The sequence below is a fragment of the Globicephala melas genome, chromosome 1 (assembly GCF_963455315.2).
Source record: "Globicephala melas chromosome 1, mGloMel1.2, whole genome shotgun sequence".
Classification (NCBI taxonomy): Eukaryota; Metazoa; Chordata; class Mammalia; order Artiodactyla; family Delphinidae; genus Globicephala; species Globicephala melas.
The window spans coordinates 114,072,510-114,094,386 of record NC_083314.1 but is presented as its reverse complement, the minus strand read 5'-3'; the positions used below and the strand labels follow the sequence as shown (position 1 = coordinate 114,094,386).

At 38.8% G+C, this 21,877-nt stretch overlaps 2 protein-coding genes across 2 annotated transcripts in view; one reads left to right on the top strand and one right to left on the bottom strand.

Annotated features, from left to right (window-relative positions):
* LOC115858383 (uricase) overlaps positions 1 to 19,656 on the bottom strand; it is a 133,390-nt gene extending 113,734 nt beyond the window's left edge. The window contains exons 1-4 of the mRNA XM_060303443.1: positions 18,395 to 19,656; positions 9,147 to 9,229; positions 1,374 to 1,505; positions 360 to 517 (exon numbers count right to left, since the gene is read on the bottom strand). The gene's annotated coding sequence lies outside the window, so the exon portion shown is untranslated. The remainder of the gene's footprint in view (positions 1 to 359; positions 518 to 1,373; positions 1,506 to 9,146; positions 9,230 to 18,394) is intronic.
* Positions 19,392 to 21,877, top strand: part of RPF1 (ribosome production factor 1 homolog) — a 22,039-nt gene continuing 19,553 nt past the window's right edge. Inside the window, exons 1-2 of the mRNA XM_030866060.3 lie at positions 19,392 to 19,657; positions 20,473 to 20,529. Coding sequence (XP_030721920.1) covers positions 19,430 to 19,657; positions 20,473 to 20,529 — 285 coding nt within the window. The 5' untranslated portion in view covers positions 19,392 to 19,429. The remainder of the gene's footprint in view (positions 19,658 to 20,472; positions 20,530 to 21,877) is intronic.

Below are 21,877 nucleotides of genomic sequence, written 5' to 3'. Positions count from 1 at the left end.
CCACTTTTTTAAAAAAAGAGAAGGAAACAGAGGCTTAGAGAAGTTAAGGGACTTGCCCAAAACCACACAGCAAATGTGCATTAAGATGGGACTGGAACCCAGATATGGCTGATTCTAAGACCTATGTTCCTCAATAGTCAAGATATGGAAACAATCCAAATGCCCACCAATAGATGAATGGATAAAAAAAAGATGCAGGAGGAGGTTCAAGATGGCAGAACAGCAAGGCTTGGAGATCACCTTCCACCCAACAAATATATCAGAAACACAACTACATGTGGAACAACTCCTACAGAACACCTACTGAACACTGGCAGAACACCTCACACCTCCCAAAAGGCAAGAAACTCCCCACGTACCTGGGTAGGGCAAAAGAAAAAGAAAAAACAGGGGCTTCCCTGGTGGCGCAGTGGTTGAGAGTCCTCCTGCCGATTCAGGGGACACAGGTTCGTGCCCCGGTCCGGGAGGATCCCACATGCCGTGGAGCGGCTGGGCCCGTGAGCCGTGGCCACTGAGCCTGCGAAGCAAAAACAGCGACAAAAGAATAGGGATGAGACCTGCACCAGTGGGAGGGAGCTGTGAAGGAGAAAAGTTGTCCACACACTAGGAAGCCCCTTCGCAGGCGGAGACTGCGGATGGTGGAGGGGGGAAGCTTTGGAGCCATGGAGGAGAGCGCAGCCACAGGGGTGCGGAGGGCAAAGCGGAGAGATTCCCGCACAGAGGATTGGTGCCGACCGGCACTCACTAACCCGAGGGGCTTGTCTGCTCACCCGCCGGGGCAGGCGGGGGCTAGGAGCTGAGGCTCCGGCTTCGGCTTCGGTAGGATTCCAGGGAGAGGACTGGGGTTGGCTGCGTGAACACAGCCTGAAGGGGGCTAGTGCGCCACAGCTAGCCGGGAGGGAGTCCGGGAGAAAGTCTGGAGCTGCCGAAGAGGCAAGAGACTTTTTCTTGCCCCTTTGTTTTGCGGTGCGCGAGGAGGGGTGATTAAGAGCGCCACTTAAAGGAGCTCCAGAGACGGGCACGAGCCGCGGCTAAAAGCGTGGACGCCAGAGACGGGCTTGAGACACTAAGGCTGCTGCTGCAGCCACCAAGAAGCCTGTGTGCAAGCACAGGTCACTCTCCACACCTCCCCTCCCGGGAGCCTGTGCAGCCCGGCACTGCCAGGGTCCCAGGATCCAGGGACAACTTCCCCGGGAGAACGCACGGCGCGCCTCAGGCTGCTGCACCGTCACACCGGCCTCTGACGCCGCAGGCTCGCCCCGCATTCCGTACCCCTCCCTCCCCCAGGCCTGAGTGAGCCAGAGCCCCTGAATCAGCTGCTCCTTTAACCCTGTCCTGTCTGAGCAAAGAACAGACACCCTCAGGCGACCTACATGCAGAGGCGGGGCCAAATCCAAAGCTGAACGCCAGGAGCTGTGCGAACAAGGAAGAGAAAGGGAAATCTCTCCCAGCAGCCTCAGCAGCAGCGGATTAAATCTCCACAATCAACTTGATGTACCCTGCATCTGTGGAATACATGAATACAGAACAAATCATCCCAAATTGAGGAGGTGGACTTTGAGAGCAACGATATATATTTTTTCCCCTTTTTCTTTTTTTGTGATTGTGTATGTGTATGTTCCTGTGTGTGATTTTGTCTGTATAGCTTTGCTTTTGCCATTTGTCCTAGGGTTCGATCTGTCCGTTTTTCTCTTTTTCTTTTTCTTTAGTATAGTTTCTAGCACTTGTTATCATTGGTGGATTTGTTTTTTGGTTTGGTTGCTCTCTTCCCTTCTCTTTTTTTATTACTTAAAAATTTTTTTTAATAATTATTATTTATTTTAAATTATTTAATTTAATTTTATTTTCTTGTATCTCTTTCTTTCTTTATTTTTCTCTCCCTTTTATTCTGAGCTGTGTGGATGACAGGCTCTTGGTGCTCTGGCCAGGCATCAGGGCAGTGCCTCTGAGGTGGGAGAGCCAAGTTCAGGAAATTGGTCCAACAGAGACCTCCCAGCTCCACATAATATCAAACAGCAAAAATCTCCCAAAGATATCCATCTCAATGCCAAGACCCAGCTCCACTCAGTGACCAGCAAGCTACACCCTATACCAAACAACTGGCAAGACAGGAACACAACCCCACCCATTAGCAGAGAGGCTGCCTAAAAGCATAATAAGGTCACAGACACCCCAAAACACACCACCAGACGTGGACCTGCCCACCAGAAAGACAAGATGCAGCCTCATCCACCAGAACACAGGCACAAGTCCCCTCCACCAGGAAGCCTACGCAAGCCACTGAATGAACCTTAGCCACTGGGGAGAGACACCACAAACAATGGGAACTACGAACCGGCAGCCTGCAAAAAGGAAACCCCAAACACAGTAAGTTAAGTAAAATGAGAAGACAGAGAAACACACAGCAGATAAAGGAGCAAGGTAAAAACCCACCAGACCTAACAAATGAAGAGGAAATAGGCAGTCTACCTGAAAAAGAATTCAAAATAATGATAGTAAAGATGATCCAAAATCTTGGAAATAGAATGGAGGACATACAAGTAATGTTTAACAAGGACCTAAAAGAACTAAAGAGCAAACAAACAATGATGAACAACACAATAAATGAAATTACAAATTCTCTAGAAGGGATCAATAGCAGAATAACTCAGGCAGAAAAATGGATAAGTGACCTGGAAGATAAAATAGTGGAAATAACTACTGCAGAGCAGAATAAAGAAAAAACAATGAAAAGAATTGAGGACAGTCTTGGAGACCTCTGGGACAACATTACACGGACCAACATTCGAATTATAGGGGTCCCAGAAGAAGAAGAGAAAAAAAACAAGGGACTGAGAAAATATTTGAAGAGATTATATTTGAAAACTTCCCTAATATGGGAAAGGAAACAGTTAATCAAGTCCAGGAAGCAAAGAGAGTCCCATACAGGATAAATCCAAGGAGAAACACGCCAAGACACATATTAAACAAACTATCAAAAATTAAATACAAAGAAAAAATATTAAAAGCAGCAAGGGAAAAACAACACATAACATACAAGGGAATCCCCATAAGGTTAACAACTGACCTTTCAGCAGAAACTCTGCAAGCCAGAAGGGAGTGGCAGGACATATTTAAAGTGATGAAAGGGAAAAACCTACAACCAAGATTACTCTACCCAGCAAGGATCTCATTCAGATTTGACAGAGAAATTAAAACCTTTACAGACAAGCAAACTCTAAGAGACTTCAGCACCACCAAACCACCTTTACAACAAATTCTAAAGGCACTTCTCTAGGCAGGAAACACAAGAGAAGGAAAAGACCTCTGATAACAAACCCAAAACAAGAAAATGGGAATAGGAACATACATATCGATAATTACCTTAAATGTAAATGCATTAAAGGCTCCAAACAAAAGACATAGACTGGCTGAATGGATACAAAAACAAGACCCATATATATGCTATCTACAAGAGACTCATTTCAGACGTAGGGACACATACAGACTGAAAGTGAGGGGATGGAAAAAGATATTCCGTGCAAACGGAAATCAAAAGAAAGCTGGGGTAGCAATTCTCATATCAGACAAAATAGACTTTAAAATAAAGAATGTTACAAAGGGACAAAGAAGGACACTACATAATGATCAAGGGATCAATCCAAGAAGAAGATATAACAATGGTAAATATTTATGCACCCAACATAGGAGCACCTACTGCGTAAGGCAAATACTAACAGCCATAAAAGGGGAAATCAACAGTAACACAATCATAGTAGGGGACTTTAACACCCCACTTTCACCAACGGACAGATCATCCAAGATGAAAATAATAAGGAAACACAAGCTTTAAATGATACATTAAACAGGATGGACTTAATTGATATTTATAGGACATTCCATCCAAAAACTACAGAATACACTTTCTTCTCAAGTGCTCATGGAACATTCTCCGGGATAGATCATATCTTGGGTCACAAATCAAGCCTTGGAAAATTTAAGAAAATTGAAATCGTTATCAAGTATCTTTTCTGGCCACAACGCTATGAGACTAGATATCAATTACAGGAAAAAATCTGTAAAAAATACAAACACATGGATGCTAAACAATACAATACTTAATAACCAAGAGATCACTGAAAAATTCAAAGAGGAAATGAAAAAATACCTAGGAACAAATGATAATGAAAATACGATGACTCAAAACCTATGGGATGCAGCAAAAGCAGTTCTAAGATGGAAGTTTATAGCAATACAATTCTACCTTAAGAAACAAGAAACATCTCAAATAAACAACCTAACCTTACAGCTAAAGCAATTAGAGAAAGAAGAATAAAAAATGCCCAAAGTTAGCAGAAGGAAAGAAATCATAAAGATCAGATAAGAAATAAATGAAAAAGAAATGAAGGAAATGATAGCAAAGATCAGTAAACTAAAAGCTGGTTCTTTGAGAAGATAAACAAAATTGATAAACCATTAGCCAGGCTCATCAAGAAAAAAGGGAGAAGACTCAAATCAATAGATTTAGAACTGAAAAACGAGAAGTAACAACTGACGCTGCAGAAATACAAAGGATCATGAGAGATTACTACAAGCAACTCTATGCCAATAAAATGGACAACCTGGAAGAGATGGACAAATTCTTAGAAATGCACAACCTTCTGAAACTGAACCAGGAAGAAATAGAAAATATGAACAGACCAATCACAAGCACTGAAATTGAAACTGTGATTAAAATCTTCCAACAGGGCTTCCCTGGTGGTGCAGTGGTTGAGAGTCTGCCTGCCGATGCAGGGGACACGGGTTCATGCCCTGGTCCAGGAGGATCCCACATGCTGCGGAGCGGCTGGGCCCCTGAGCCATGGCCACTGAGCCTGCGTGTCTGGAGCCTGTGCTCCGCAACGGGAGAGCCCAGAACAGTGAGAGGCCTGCGTACCGCAAAAAAAAAAAAAAAAAATCTTCCAACAAACAAAAGCCCAGGACCAGATGGCTTCACAGGCGACTTCTATCAAACATTTAGAGAAGAGCTAACACCTACCCTTCTCAAACTCTTCCAAAATATAGCAGAGGGAGGAACACTCCCAAACTCATTCTATAAGGCCACCATCACCCTGGCTACCAAACAGACAAAAATGTCACAAAGAAAGAAAGCTACAGGACTACATCACTGATGAACATAGATGCAAAAATCCTCAACAAAATACTAGCAAACAGAATCCAACAGCACATTAAAAGAATCATGCACCATGATCAAGTGGGGTTTATTCCAGGATTGCAAGGATTCTTCAATATACACAAATCAATCAACGTGATACACCATATTAACAAATTGAAGGAGATACACCATATGATCATCTCAACAGATGCAGAGAAAGCTTTTGACAAAATTCAACACCTATTTATGATAAAAACCCTCCAGAAAGTAGGCATAGAGGGAACTTACCTCAACATAATAAAGGCCATATATGACAAACCCACAGCTATGATTGTCCTCAGTGGTGAAAAACTGAAACAATTTCCACTAAGACCAGGAACAAGACAAGGTTGTCCACTCTCACCACTATTATTCAACATAGTTCTGGAAGTTTTAGCTACAGCAATCAGAGAAGAAAAAGAAATAAAAGGAATCCAAATCGGAAAAGAAGAAGTAAAGCTGTCACTGTTTGCAGATGACATGATACTATACATAGAGAACCCTAACGATGCTACTAGAAAACTAGTAGAGCTAATCAATGAATTTGGTAAAGTAGCAGGATACAAAATTAATGCACAGAAATCTCTTGCATTCCTACACACCAATGATGAAAAATCTGAAAGTGAAATTAAGGAAACACTACCATTTACCATTGCAACAAAAAGAATAAAATACCTAGGAATAAACCTACCTAAGGAGACAAAATACCTGTATGCAGAAAATTATGAGACACTGATGAAAGAAATGATACAAATAGATGCAGAGATATACCATGTTCTTGGTTTGGAAGAATTGACATTGGGAAAATGACTCTACTACCCAAAGCAATCTACAGATTCAATGCAATCCCTATCAAACTACCACTGGCATTTTTCACAGAACTAGAACAAAAAATTTCACAATTTGTATGGAAACACAAATGACCCTGAATAGCCAAAGCAATCTTGAGAAAGAAAAAATGGAGCCGGAGGAATCAGGTTCCCTAACTTCAGACTATACTACAAAGCTACGGTAATCAAGACAGTATTGTACTGGCACAAAATCAGAAATATAGATCAATGGAACAGGATAGAAAGCGCAGAGATAAACCCACGCACATATGGTCACCTTATCTTTGATAAAGGAGGCAAGAATATACAGTGGACAAAAGACAGCCTCTTCAATAAGTGGTGCTGGGAAAACTGGACAGCTACATGTTAAAGAATGAAATTAGAACACTCCCTAACACCATACACAAAAATAAACTCAAATGGGATTAAAGACCTAAACGTAAGGCCAGACACTATCAAACTTTTAGAGGTAAACATAGGCAGAGCATTCTATGACATACATCACAGCAAGATCCTTTTTGACCCACCTCCTAGAGAAATGGAAATAAAAACAAAAATAAACAAATGGGATGTAATGAAACTTAAAAGCTTTTGCACAGCAAAGGAAACCACAAACAAGATGAAAAGACGACCCTCAGAATGGGAGAAAATATTTGTAAATGAAACAACTGACAAAAGATTAATCTCCAAAATTTATAAGCATCTCATGCAGCTCAATATCAGAAAAACAAACAACCCAATCCAAAATGGGCAGAGGAATAAATAGACATTTTTCCAAAGAAGATATACAGATTGCCAACAAACACATGAAAGAATGCTCAACATCATGAATCATTAGAGAAATGCAAATCAAAACTACAATGAGATATCATCTCACACCAGTCAGAATGGCCATCATCAAAAAATCTATAAACAATAAGTGCTGGAGAGGGTGTGGAGAAAAGGGAACCCTCTTGCACTGTTGGTGGGAATGTAAATTGATACAGCCACTATGGAGAAGAGTATGGAGATTCGTTAAAAAACTAAAAATAGAACTACCATACAACCCAGCAATCCCACTACTGGGCATAAACCCTGAGAAAACCATAATTCAAAAAGAGTCATGTACCACAATGTTCATTGCAGCTGTATTTATAATAGCCAGGACATGGAAGCAACTTAAGTGTCCATCTACAGGTGAATGGATAAAGAAGATGTGGTACATATATACAATGGAATATTACTCAGCCATAAAAAGAAACGAAATTGAGTTATGTGTAGTGAGGTGGATGGACCTAGGGTCTGTCATACAGAGTGAAGTAAGTCAGAAAGAGAAAAACAAATACCGTATGCTAACACATATATATGGAATCTAAAAAAGAAAAAATGGTCATGAAGAACCTAGGGGCAAGACGGGAATAAAGACACAGACATACTAGAGAATGAACTTGAGAATATGGGAAGGGGGAAGAGTAAGCTGGGAGAAAGTGAGAGAGTAGCATGTACATATATACACTGCCAAACGTAAAATAGATAACTAGTGGGAAGCAGCCGCATAGCACAGGGAGATCAGCTCAGTGCTTTGTGACCACCTAGAGGGGTGGGATATGGAGGGTGGGAGGGAGGGAGATGCAAGAGGGAAGAGATATGGGGATATATGTATATGTATAGCTGATTCACTTTGTTATAAAGCAGAAACTAACACACCATTGTAAAGCAATTGTACTCCAATAAAGATGTTAAAAAAATGTGGTACATATACACAATGGAATATTTTTCAGCCAGGAGAAAGGAGGATATCCTCCCATTTATGACAACATGGATAGACCTTGAGCACATTATGCTAAGGGAGATAAGTCAGAAAGAAAGACAAGTACTGTACGGTACCACTTGTTTGTGGAATCTAAAAAAGTTACACCTATTAAAAACAGAGAGTAAAATGGTGGTTACCAGGGCATGGGGGGATGAGGTGCTGTTAAGAGAGATGGTGTTCAAGGGTACAAACTTACAATGAGTAGTAAATAAGTCTCAGAGATATAAGCACAGTAGAATGATTTTAGGTAATAATGTTGTCCAAAAAAATTTTTTTAGAAACCTATGTTCCTAACCATTATAATACATTGTTTCCAAAACACAGGTCTTTCCCCTCATTTAATTTTTAAGATTGTATCTGGAGATATAATCTTCTAATCCTTACAGTACTGTTCTTTTCCAGTGCTATTTAACACCTGGATTAAGATATAAGACTTCATGTTTGTATGTTTTGATTTTTCATTAAATTTTAAGTTACTGGCAGAGAGGGGCCTTTTATTGTGTTTTGCTTCTCTGGCTTCCTCACATGGCCCATGCTTGGTTGTGAGGGCTGAGAAATATTTATATAGAATGAATGAATAAATGAGCTCTGGAAGTACCTTACTTAATAGTTTATGTGGACTAAATGTGCTATGTTCATTAAACACAATTCCAAGTTTAGGGAGACATATTTTTAATAAAGATGCCTATTGATCAATGCCATGACTCCTATTTAAGTGTTTGATATGACAATATAATGTTCCTCTGGAAAAGTTAACACACCGTATTTTCTTATCTAGAACATCAAAACCTGACCACTTTGTTAAATGTTAGTTTCAAAACAATTGCCGAAATGTTTATGTTCATTTGAGATAAAATATTAAATAGAAAATACCTTTTATCAGCTATGTAAAGTATATTAGGTTCATCTTCATTTTGTATAAGGCTAGAAGGCACCATTCAGATAGTAAACCTCCATTTACCTGCTCAAATATTAAATCTCCCCATGAATGGTGTGAATGTAAAATCTTATTCAGGTATTTGAAAACTATTTTGTTACTGAGAAAGAAACCTGGAAGAGAAATCAATAATTCTCCTGGCTTCTGACCAACAGTTTTGTAATTGTGTCAACCAAATAATTTTCAATTTATTACCTCACGTCAGGAAATCATAAAGATAATTCTTTCCCACTTACTACAACTGGGAACCCCTGAGGTAAATCTCCCTAGTTAGTCATAGATATAGGAAACAATACATCAAATATATACATTTTTGCTTAAATTCATTTTGCCAAAATTGTATGAAGCTTTATCATCTCCACAATAGAAAACATGGGTTGAAATAATTAAATGAAAAACAAATACTGCTCTCACATTCACTGCTTCCAACTTCATGCATCTGCCTCTTTAAAGGATCCACAGCTTACTTCATCAAGTGCTTTGCTCCTGAACATTCACTGCAGAGTCAAGAAAAGAAAATGAGTTATATGCAGCTATATGAGGTTGTGTTCACTTAATCATTTACTCTAAGTAATATGGACCTAAGGACATGACACATTGTAAGTTAAAACAGCAATGGCCTAAGAACTACAATTTGTAGTTTAATTTGGATGCTGTTTTAAATCTCTTTGAATTTCCGTTTTCCCACTGGAAAAATGGTGAAATTCCTGACTTGCATCTACTTATAGGAATTTTAGGAGGACCGAGATGATATATCAGAAACACTTTGAGAATATCTAAGGTTAGCTGTATCATAATTCTTGGTATTTTTAAGTAGCTTTGGCTTTATTTTACATAGATACTACTGAGGAAGACTGGAGAGATAAATGGTTCCTTCTATTACAAGCCTTTTTCAGAATTTCTCAACTCATATCAACAACCAGAGCAAAATAATATTTGTGTCCTTGATTACTTTAAAATACAATTTTTTAAAAGCACGAAGAAGTAAGACTGGTAACTTTCTATTCAGCTCAAATTTATTTTAGAAATGTTAACTTCACCATGAACTATTCACCTTCAGTCTTAACTGTATTTCATAGGGATGATTTAAATTTCTGATATTCTGGTTTCCACTGATGAATTCTGCATTTTGACAAGTTTTGATGAAGTCTATTCACTCTAGACAATTAATACAAACCTAACTTGAATAGTTGATTTTGACTTTATCCCCTTGAGTTCCTAGAACTGCCTTGATTAAATTTTAAAATATAATTACAGGTAGCACATTGAGTCAGTCAGTTAGTCAGAGAAATCTGAGCTCTGAATGCCGACTTCCTGCAGCACACTGCATTAAGTGCTCTGGAGAGGGTGGCGGTAGATGGGAACAGTCATCATGAAATGATTTAAGGATTATTATTAACACAACACATCACCAAGTACAAAGTATTCAAGTGGAAACTGTATACACAAAAGTTCAAGAAATGGAGAATAAAGGAAGCACCTTTCCTGCTTTAACTGCCTGTCCTATACATTTAGTAAATGTGTTTTGTGACTGCTAGTAGCTTTGCTGGCATCCCAAGAAAACAAATTAAACAATGTTGGTCGACTTACAAATGGGCAGCCTGGGTTGGTGCAGAGCAGTTCTTTAATTTGTTTTACCTGGTAATACTGCAACAGTTTTGTTAAGTCAAGGGTCAGGGAGAGATTTTTTTAAGAAACTTTTTGTTTTGGAATAATTTTAGATTTACAGAGATGTTGCAAAAATAATACAGGGTTCCTATATACCCTTACCCAGTTCCCCCTAATGTTAATATTTTGCATTGCCATAGTACATTTTTCAAAACTTAGAACCAACATTGGTATATTACTATTGATTAAACTTTGGAATTTATTCTAATTTCATTCATTTTCCACTAATGTCTTTTTCTGTTTCAGGATTCAATCCATATATCACATTGCATTTAGCAGGAGTGTCTAACGTCTTGCTGCTGCTATTTAAAAAATCAGTCGTTTCTGGACAATGAGGCTAATCAGTCAAAATATTAATGTGAGCAGTAATAAAAATGAATTGAGTGTCCAAGGGCCACCTGGGCACACCATAGTATCAGATTCTTAACTAACTTTGGAAAAAGTTAAATATGGTTTTGTAGGCAGTCATTAATCTTTTATTTTTTTATTTTATTTTATTTTTTTGCGGTACACAGGCCTCTCACTGTTGTGGCCTCTCCCGTTGCGGAGCAACAGGCCCCGGATGTGCAGGCTCAGTGGCCATGGCTCACGGGTGCAGCCGCTCCGCTGCATGTGGGATCTTCCCGGACCGGGGCACAAACCTGTGTCCCCTGATCGGCAGGCGGACTCTCAACCACTGCGCCACCAGGGAAGCCCAATCTCTTTTATTTACCTAAAGGTGACGATTGTATCAATACAAGCTCTATCATCATTTCTAGAGGGGTTTTTTTTTTGTTCTGGGGGCTTTTTTTTTTTTTTTTTTTAAGTATATCCATGAGAACATTTTGATGTGATCATTCTTTTGGTATCACCTAGTGTAGGCACCTAGATTTTCCAAACGAAGACATGGGAAGAGGCTGATTTGGTTCCCAGTTAAGGACGCTTACCTTAGACACTAGAGAAAAAAAAAAAAAAAACCTTAAATGGTCGGCTTATATGTATCAGAAGATAATTGTGGATCAAGACCAGTGGGTCTCCAGTTTGGGCATGCACCAGCATCACCTAGAGGGCTTATTAAAATACAGATTTCTGAGTTCCATCCTCAGAGCCTGACTCAGAGGGTCTTGGCTAGCCCAGGCATTTGCACTTCTAACAAGTTCCCAGGTGATGTGATGCTGCTGGACCTGGTACTAAACTTTGGGAATCACTTTTGTTGATAGTTGCATGAAAGAAAAATAAAGCTATTTTGTTCTGACAAGGTATAATTATAGGTCCCTGGATTTATCTGTTGCCTACCAGTCAGATAAGGGGTCTGTTAAATTTCATTTCATGTCTGTGCAACAACTAAGTTAGAAAAATAAAACAAATATATTAGCTTTCTGCAGTAGTTCCACCAGTCTGTCTTCCCTTCAAGCAATGTAATCATTTAAAAAATAATATTGTTTTTAACAATAATATTATAAACCAACAATAAATTTTTGGCCTGAAACAAGGCCTCTGACTGATCAGTGGAAATTAATATGGGTGGGGGATGTAACGCACATCTTCAGCAGTGTTTCTCAGACTTTAATGTGTTTACGGATCACCTGGGGATCTCTCGGTTGGCCTGGGTATGGACCCCGAGATTCTGCATTTCTGTCGAGCTTCCAGATGATGCCACTGCTGCTGGGCCATGGATCATACTTCAAGTTAGCTCTATTATGCCTTCTGAAGGTTTTAGCAAATACAAGATGTTCTAGCATCTAGTGCTCCCTGGAGAACCCTGGAACTTCCTAGCATGTCTCTGTCATAGGAATAGTGCCTTGGACTAAGGCAAATTTTGGAATATACTAATCTGCCTCTGAACTCTAGACTTTAGAATAAAGAAGGGATAATTGTAGGGAAACTAAATCAACAAAATCTTCCTGGAGGGTACTGGTACATGGTGGAAACTTTTGGAACCTGGTCACTTACTGAGGGGTCCTTTATCTCTAATCTCCACTTTTTTACCCTAGTTAATCTAGTAAGTAGGAGTGACCTAGAGAAAAAATAGAGAAGAGTATAATCCAGTTCTGCAGTTTCTGTCCACATCACTGCTGTGAATGCTGATCTCATGAACATGTCTTCAGTTCCTCAGACTGTTCTTCCATCTCCTTACCTCTCTGTCCCAGAGGTCCTACTGGCTCGTATGATGGAAATTCCAGGAAAGCTACCGACTTTTGTTATTTCCCCTAAATGAAGCTTAGCTTTCTTTCAATTTTTGTGGAGCCAAAGGCCAACATTATGTAAGACCTTATCATCCCTATTAGAGTGTAAAGGGATAAAGAATAAGGAGTCTTTTATCTCTATTTCGACTGGTTGCTATAAGAAAAAAAAAGGAAACTTCAGAAAAATTGAAAAGGTTTGTTGATTGCCTCAAGAAGAAGAGTGGCTATGAGAATGCATTCTTTTCCATCGTGGGTTGGAAAAGAAGAAAAACCTTAGTCAGAAACAGCTAATAGTATAAACTTTGGCTCTCCCAAGATGCTGCCTAATGATCCATCATAGGGTGGGATGGTGATGTGCATCTTGCACAAATGAACAGGGTAGAAGGACCCCCACAAAGCACCCCTCAGACTGTCTCTATCGGTAGACTCCCAAAATATTTTCAAGTTAATGATAAGGTGGCTCTAGCTAACTAATGGTGGCAATGGAAAAGTCAGGCAATTTTCAGGGGTCCATAGATGAAAAAGGTAACAGTGAGAAGGCCTAGCCTGAGAAACAGCCATTGGAAGTATGTATCAACAAGAGGCCCTCACCACTCACAAATCTCCTAATTCCCTGCTTCCATCCCCTGCATTGCATTATAGGTACTACCATCAGTGACCTGGAGCCAAAGGAAGCCCCTATTCAAGAAAATCAGAATTTCAGAAAACCTCTATCCCCCATTGTAAGCTTGGCAGCCTACTAGTACCTGAAGACTTTTCTGATGAGACTAGTAGTGATTTTAACAAACGTGATTTTTTGATATTGTAAAATATAGTGTGTCAACTTTTAGAAGAAATGCATAACTCAGTGAACCAATATTTTCCAGATGACCAGTGAATGCATGATATTACAAAATCATGCATGGGTAAAAGATCCATTAAAAATGAAAAATGGACTATTAGATTTTAATGTAACAGAGCATAAAGAGCTGCTTAATATGATTTCAGATTGTACACTGCAACTAATCTTTAAAAAACTTACAACTAGTCAAATTTTAATGTAATATCAAAGACGAACATCCATGGCTATCTGAAGAAGTTCTTAAATACTCCTCTTTTCCAACCACATACCTGTTTGAGGCCAGGTTTTTCTTTATATACTTCAACCAAAATGGTATGTCACAACAGGTTAAACACAGAAGTAGATATAAATCCAGCTACCTCCTATTAAGCCAGACATAAAAGAGATTTGCAAAGCATGTAAAATAATGTCACTCTTCTCATTAGCTTTTTTGTTTGGAAAAATACAGTCATTTTCATAACGTGTGTATGTTATCACATAATGGGTTTATTGTTATTATTTTTAAGTAAAATATATTTTTTCTCAGTTTTAATTTCTACATGGTAAATATTGATAGATAGAAACCACATAAATGAAAGTTCTTTGGGGTCCCCAATAATTTTTAAGGACAAAAAGTTCTAAAACAAAAAGTTTGAAAACTGCTAGCCTAAGCTAAGGACTATGCTTCATTAGCTTTCATTTTTAATATTATGTCTCTGATAATTGTATAGAATGTTTGCTATATTTTATGTTCATGAAATGATACGGTAGAGAATATTTTATTTCACATAGTAATTCTTTCTATGATTATGGAAAATTAAGACAAATATGGGGAAAATAAACAGCATCAGTTGAAAACAAATAAATGAATGAGTATCTGTGTCTCTGGTCTGAGTGATCTAATCACTACATGCAGGTTAACATCGATGGGAAATACATCCTGAGCTACCAACAAGGGACTTACAAACACACCTAATCTGGCTCTTTGAAGAAGACATGAGAAGAAACTTGGCCTTCATTATAAAACAAGGTAGTGGTTATAGAACCTCTCATACTTTTGGGATTTGCTCTCCCCACTGGAGTTCTTTGAAGGCAGGGAGATAGGTTTGTTTGTTTTATAATTCTATAGCCAGAGGATCCGGCATAAAGTATGACTTAATAAATATTTGTTTAATGAATGAATCAAAAGAACACTAGATACTTAGATATACAAAAGCCATTCCAGGCTGATATTTAAATTATATTTATGGTTGCTCCATAGTCAGAAACACCACTCAGAGGCACAGTATACCTTACAAAGAAATAAATAAAAGTTCCTTTGATGAACTCAAACAATAAGAAATTACTTTAAGAGATGATATTTTAGTGAAACTGCATTTTAAAAAAAATGTATTACTTATTTTTATTTGGTTGCACTGGGTCTTAGTTGCAGCAGGCGGGCTCCTTAGTTGTGGCATGCAAACTCTTAGCTGTGGCATGCATGTGGGATCTAGTTCCCTGACCAGGGATCGACCCTGGGACCCCTGCATTGGGAGCACAGAGTCTTATCCACTGCGCCACCATGCAAGTCCCTGAAACTGCATTTTAATTGTGGTGCTGCTTTCCCTGGTCAGGTAAGGATCAGAAATATGTATCACCATTTCTGATATGGTGGACCTCTACATGCTCTGGAAATATTAACAGGCAGAAAAAAACCCTGTTTATTCAAACATCTCACCTTATTGCTAAGGATCAAGCTACTTGGAAAATAAAGAGAGCACTGTCCTTGCATCCTACACCATCATGGCCAAGTTTAGAGTCTACCGAAAAAAAGTTAAAGGTCTCAAGGAAATGATCCGAAATTATTCCAAAGATACAATCTAAAGACTTATTTCTGGAGGAAAACTTTTGGTTTCCTAATATATTTTTGGTTTCTGGAAAGGCCAGGAAATGCATTGTCTATTTCACAGTGTGGAGTATATAGGGATGATAGTATTCACCACACAATTACTCTCCAGGTTTTCAGTAACTGAGAAGTCCCTGTATTTGAGTCATTCTAATTCAGTTTTAGATAGGAGAGGGTGTGGTTCTAATATCTCCTCACAAAATTGTATTCATTCTACTCGTGTGGACTTTAATTTCTTTCAAAGGAGAGCTGACATTGTGGGAGTCCTATCGACACTTGGAATCCTTGTAATAACTTCTCAACCAACTTCCTGTGTCAGTACAGTCTGGGAAACAAACCTCATTAGTCACTAAGGTAACTTAAGGTATAGAATACTGTAAACGAAAAAGAGAACTCTCAAACTTCCATTAGATAAGTAGTTTAAGTGCCCAAAACAGGTCTTGGGTACCAAGGAAACATTCACAGATGAGACGCTAGCTTTGTAATAGTTCTATTGTTCTGTCAAAAGAAAATTTGGAGAGCTTTACTTGATATAAACATTTTATCAAGCAAGAAACACTACTCACAAACAGGGCGATTTGAGCTGAAAGGTGGTTAGAAGCTCAGCATTCAGCAGTTACAGCTGAATTTATAAAGCATGGATGAGGGAGTACATTTTTTTTTTTTTTTTTGTGATTGGTTACTAGAAACTTAACGTCTTTTTATGGGAGTAGCACTGTGTACACTGACCTGAAGAAAGCTTTTGTGTTTTAGGTCAGAGGCAGTACTTTGGGGAAATCAGGATTGTTTTAGGTCAGAGTCAGTACTTTGGGGAAATCAGGATAGTTTAAGTTTTGGTTATTTAACTATGAGTGTTTGGTCAAAAAGTATATTCAAAATGTGGCCTCTGTTTTGGTTTTTCTTTTAACAATTCTGAGCAACAAACTGAATGGCATAATTCAAGCTCAGAAAGCGTTAATTTATTACTTTGTGTTTGTCCAAGGGTTATACCACATTGCAAATAAAAAATCTTCCATCCCTAAAACTGATATTCCTTTTTCTCATGCAATGGATTAATATTTTGAACTTTTGGAATGGTTTCTGTGATATAAAGAGCTTAAGTCATATTGTAAAATACAGATCAAATTTTCTCAACAGAATCTTAGGTCATATATTTATTTAGATCACTGAACTCATCTGGTGTCCAAGTGTTGTATTCCATGGTCTCCCAAATGTCAGAACTAAAACAAGTAAAAGATATTTATTAAATATCAAAAATAAGTGTTTTATTTTAAAATAATGTATACTCTATTAGAAGTGGGCCCTGAAAATAATGAACAATGAAGCAGTTACTGAGAAAGAACAAATGGAAGAAATGGACCTCATATTAAGCAGCACTCTACACTGACCACTACTGCATACTTACACTAGAATTGTGTTTTATCTTCTTCTGAACTGTAAGGTACTTGAGGGCAAACATGATGTCTTTCTTTCTCAACAATGTTTAGCTTAGTCTCTAGATCTAGACATAATAAAAATAGCTAGTTAGCATTTATTGGGTGTGTGTATTTCTTTAATGTACATTATCTCAACAACCTATGTGGTAATATAATTAGCCCAGTTTACAGATGAAGAAAACGAGGCTCACAGAGATTATGTGATTTAACTGAGATTTTATAGCATCTGAGTCAAAATCTGAACACAGATCTGAATATAGAGCCCACTGTTTCCATCATACTTACTCACCCTATTCATTTATTGAGTAGCATTAAATACACATTTGCTGAATTGATCAATGCTTTTATGATTTCTTCCGGATAAGAATTTTATTCTGATCATAGAAATCGTCTTATTCAACCCACACAACTATTATTACCAGTAAGTCATGAAGGCAGTCTCTATAAGCAGCCTTTTTTTTTTTTTTTTTTTTTTGCTGTACGCGGGCCTCTCACTGTTGTGGCCTCTCCTGTTGCGGAGCACAGGCTCCAGACGCGCAGGCTCAGCAGCCACGGCTCATGGGCCCAGCCGCTCCGCGGCACGTGGGATCTGACCGGGGCACGAACCCGTGTCCTCTGTATCGGCAGGCGGACTCTCAACCACTGCGCCACCAGGGAAGCCCATAAACAGCTTTTGGTCTCATTTGTAGGGCACCACTGAATAAATTAAAGACAGTTATCTAGTTCAGGATTATTTTGTATTCTTATAAGGAAAGAATGTATTATATGTAGGGAGATAAAATATTAAGGCTAGAAGAGACTTCCAAAATATTTTTTTCAGTCTATGTTTTTTAGATAAAGGTTGGTTTGTCTCCTCCTGCTGCCCCTCCTCCTCCTCCTCCTCCTCCAACTCCTCGCTTTTGATCTGATTTTTCCTCTTTAAATAAACTGCATAATATTTTATAAATTATTGCAGCCAAACCTGTATGTCAGTGATTTTTTAGCTCAACACTATTTGTTCCTTTCTATTGTATTGTACAATTCAAATCCAGTTTTGGATCTAAACATGATAGGTTTGTCTTCTCATCACAATTTTGCAGTTGTGGCTTGGTAGTAAGTTTTGGTGTCTTATTCTAAAAGACAGTTTTGATGTTTTTAATGTCCTGTTTAAAAGAACTTAAAAAGGTGAAAAACGCAGTATAGACACCAAAATGTTGGATTATCAAAACACCCAATGTCAGTATTGAAATATATAACTTGAAATTAAGACAATTTCTGGAAAATCAAGTGCTGACTCTAAACCAAAAGGAATTCTGTTTGGAGGGCATTTTCATAAAAAATTAAAATGAGAAATACAGTAAAATTTAACCACTGGGGAAACACTTTCTTCACTTGGCTTCCATGACACTCTACTCTCTTGTTTTTCCCTTCTTATTCTCCTTTACTAGGTCCTCCTTTTCTCTACAGTTCTTCATGTGGGACTGCTCCAGGATTCAGTCCTTCATCCTCTTCTATTTTTCAGTTCTTTATCTACACTCATTATAATGGTTTGAAATACTATCTGTTTGCTGATGACTCCCTAGTTTTGCTCTCTAGCCCACAGCTCTCTCTCCTGCTGCAGAATCACACATCCCAACTGACTACCTGACAACATGATGACGAGTAAGCATCTCAAGCTTAACATTCCATTACTGAAGTCTTGATCTTACCCTTCAAACTTGCTCCACATGAAGTCTCTCCCATCTCAATTGATGGTAACTCCATCCTTCCAGTCACTCGGTTAAAAAATCTTGGAGTCATCCAAGATTCTTCTCTTTCTCTCATGCCTTTTATTCAATCGTAGGAAGAATCTGATCACTTCTTACCACCTCCACTAGAACCACCCTGGTTCATGACATTCATTTCGCCCCTCCTGTCACTTTCCCTCCCCTACAGTCCTTTCTCAAGAGAAGAGTCTGAGTGATGCTTTTAAAATGTGTCAGGTCACGCCATTCCTTTTCTCAAAATCCTCCAAGAAATCTTCACGTCACATAAAAGCCAAAGTCCTTACAAAACCCTACACAATCTGGCACCCTAACCCCCACCCCACTCCCGCCAGCACTTACTCTCCTCCTTTCTCATTTGACTCCTGGCTTCCACGGTGTTTCCTGAACAAGCTAGGCTTGCTACTGACTAGGAGCCCTGGAGCTGTAAGTTTCCTTTGCCTGGACAGCTTTTCTCAGATTAACAGATCTTCCCCCAGTTAACTGCATAGTATGCCCCATTACCTCCTTCAAATCTCTGCTCAATAATGAAGCCCACTCTGAGAATCCTATTTAAGAGTTGTAATCTGCTCCTCTATCCCCTCATCTTCTTTTATACTGTTCTATTCTTTCCACACCGTGCACTACTTAATATTAATAGCTTACCACACTAATTATTTGGGAGCTCATTTTTGTCTCTAGTAGAATGTAAACTCTCTATACTTCAAAGATTGTTTTGTTCTTAGGTTTTAGGGGGTCGGCACACGGAAAACGCTCAATAACGTATTCCACCAACTCATCATTTCATTGTTCACACGGCTGGGCAAGCTCCCTAAACTCTCCTTAAGCCTAAATTTCAGCACCTTCTTAAACCGCTAGATCTCACAAAACTATACATTTCCCTTTAAGAACTTTCCGACCCAGGAAGTAATAGCTTAAAGACGGGGGTCGGAGGAGAAAGCTACTTCCGTTTCCGTACAGACCACAAGGAGCAAAAATACCATGGCGAAGGCCGGGGAAAAGAGCGGCGGCAGCGGAAACAAAGGCTTGAAACGCAAAGCTGCTACTGAAGAACCTCAGGAGGCTGCAGTCGCTGAGGATGGGACGACGGAAAGTGGGGTCCAACCCTCGAAGGCGGCTGCCTTTCCTCCAGGCTTCAGCGTTTCGGAGATTAAGAACAAACAGCGGCGACACTTAATGTTCACGCGGTGGAAACAGCAGCAGCGGAAAGTATGAGGCGCGGAGGCGCCAGAGCGCGTGCGCGTTTTCCCTTTCGCTCCCCTGGGGTGGAAGTTGGGGGATGGAGGGGATGTAGAAGGGGCATCTAACCCATTCTGGTGTGCACGTATGGGGGAAGGGTGTCCTAGAAGACTTATTGGGACTATAATTTCTAATCCGAGATCTGATGGATTGAGGGTCAACAGGCGCTGGGGGAAAAAAAAAACCTATTTTATATTGTGTGTCAAGCATTCTGTTCAGAAGTCGACAGAAGTTACAGATTTACGGTACATCTTGCCGGTTCTTGATCATTTTAAAAGCATGTTTTGTTTATAAAATATTTGAGTAACTAGTGATGGTTTTATTGGAAACAACCTGAAAACTCCTCTCTCATTACCGTTTATTTTTAGTACTTTTCAGGACAAGCAACCAGCATAGCCACGGTTTTCTTTAGGATGCAATTTGCAAAGGAATGCAAAACAAAACAACAAAAACTATTTAACTTGTTTAGATGTACATTTTGCACTTTCACTTAATTTGAGGTTTTATAGTAAAAGATAAAGCTAGTGAAATTTTAAACATTTAAACTTGTCAATTTAGATTAGTGTTTTGAAGGAGCAGAATCTTTGAGAAATCTTATTGATTGGCTAGCTCATTTGGTTTACAATAACAGCTACGGAAATCTAAGTCAGGATGTTTCTTTTAATACATTTCTAAGATTGCTCAGTTTAAATATTCATAGCATTAGTAATTTGTAACTTCAGTATGTGTTTGTGATATAACTGGTGGTTTCTCAATATTGTTCTTTTCTTTTTCAAATCCTTTAGGAAAAGTTGGCAGCTAAGAAAAAACTTAAAAAAGAGAGAGAGGCTCTTGGTGATAAGGTAAATGAAACTTTTAGTCCTCTGCTTTCTGTCTGGTATTAAGGAGTGCTCCCTCATACTTACATTGAATCACTTTCTTTTAAAATTTATTATGAAATATTTTGGATATATAAAATGATATAAAAATAAGGCAGCATACCCCTTTCTATCCTTTACTCAGCTTAAGAAATTATGCATTAGTAGATAGTGTTCAAGTTCTTGTGTACTTTTTTCTGATTGCTTTCCCCTCCAAAGAAACACTCATTGGGACTTCCCTGGTGGTCCAGTGGTTAAGAGGGTTAAGACACCGCGCTTCCACTGCAGGGGGCACCGGTTTCAAACTTAGATCCCTCTTGACATGTAGCATGGCCAAAAAAAAAAAAAAAAAGATAAGCACTCATGAAATTGCTCTTTATTGTTCCCATGCACTTCCTTTATTACCTTTACTATGTTTGTGTCCCTAAACAATAAACCCAGTAGTGGTGTTTTGCATGTTTTCAAAATTTCAAAATGGTGTGTCTACTTCAACTTGCTTACTTTACTTAACTTTATGTGTTTGAGAGGCAGAGACACATCTCCCTGACTGGGAATGGGGAAGATTCCCGGTTTAGGCCTGTAACTGGAGCTCTTCTGACTTGATGCACTTTGTTATGCAAGGCTGGGGAATGGCTGGGCACAGCCTCTTCTGTTGTAGGGTTGGGGCGTGTAAGAATGAGAGCTGACTCTGAGGTTAGGAGCCTTCGAAGAGTGAGAATGGGGAGTGGGAGGAAGGTGAGATACCTGAGTGGATTATGGCAAAGAAGAGAGAAGAGATAATGCATCAAGAAAGGATTTGGCTATTTTTGTGATATTAACAAAAAGTGAAATCTTTCTATTGAAAAATTTTAAAAGAACTACTAAATACTTCTGCATTATTGCACAGCTAAGTTATTTTCATTTTAGTTTCATTTTATTTATAGTTAGTTCTAGGTTACAATTTATACTTGCAAAATTTAAAAAATGTTCGACTTTTCCCCCCTCCCATCTCTTAAGATGAGGGACCAAGAAATGATAAGCATTTTTGAGAAAGTGAAAAATAATAGACTATATATATATATATATATATACACACACACACACACACACAAACTAAACGCTTCTTCTTCATGAATTTTATTTATAGTATTAGGTTAAATCACAGGAAGTTGCCAGTGTTAGACTGTTTTGACCTGCGAAATCCTATCAAGCAATGTTAGTCTTTTTTAAACTCTCAATAATCAGTCAGTTATAGCAAATTAATATGCTGATCACCATTTGAAAATATCACCTTTCTTGTTTTTGGATGACTTCCTAGAACTGCCTCTTTTAAAAAAATTGCTTCAAATTTAAT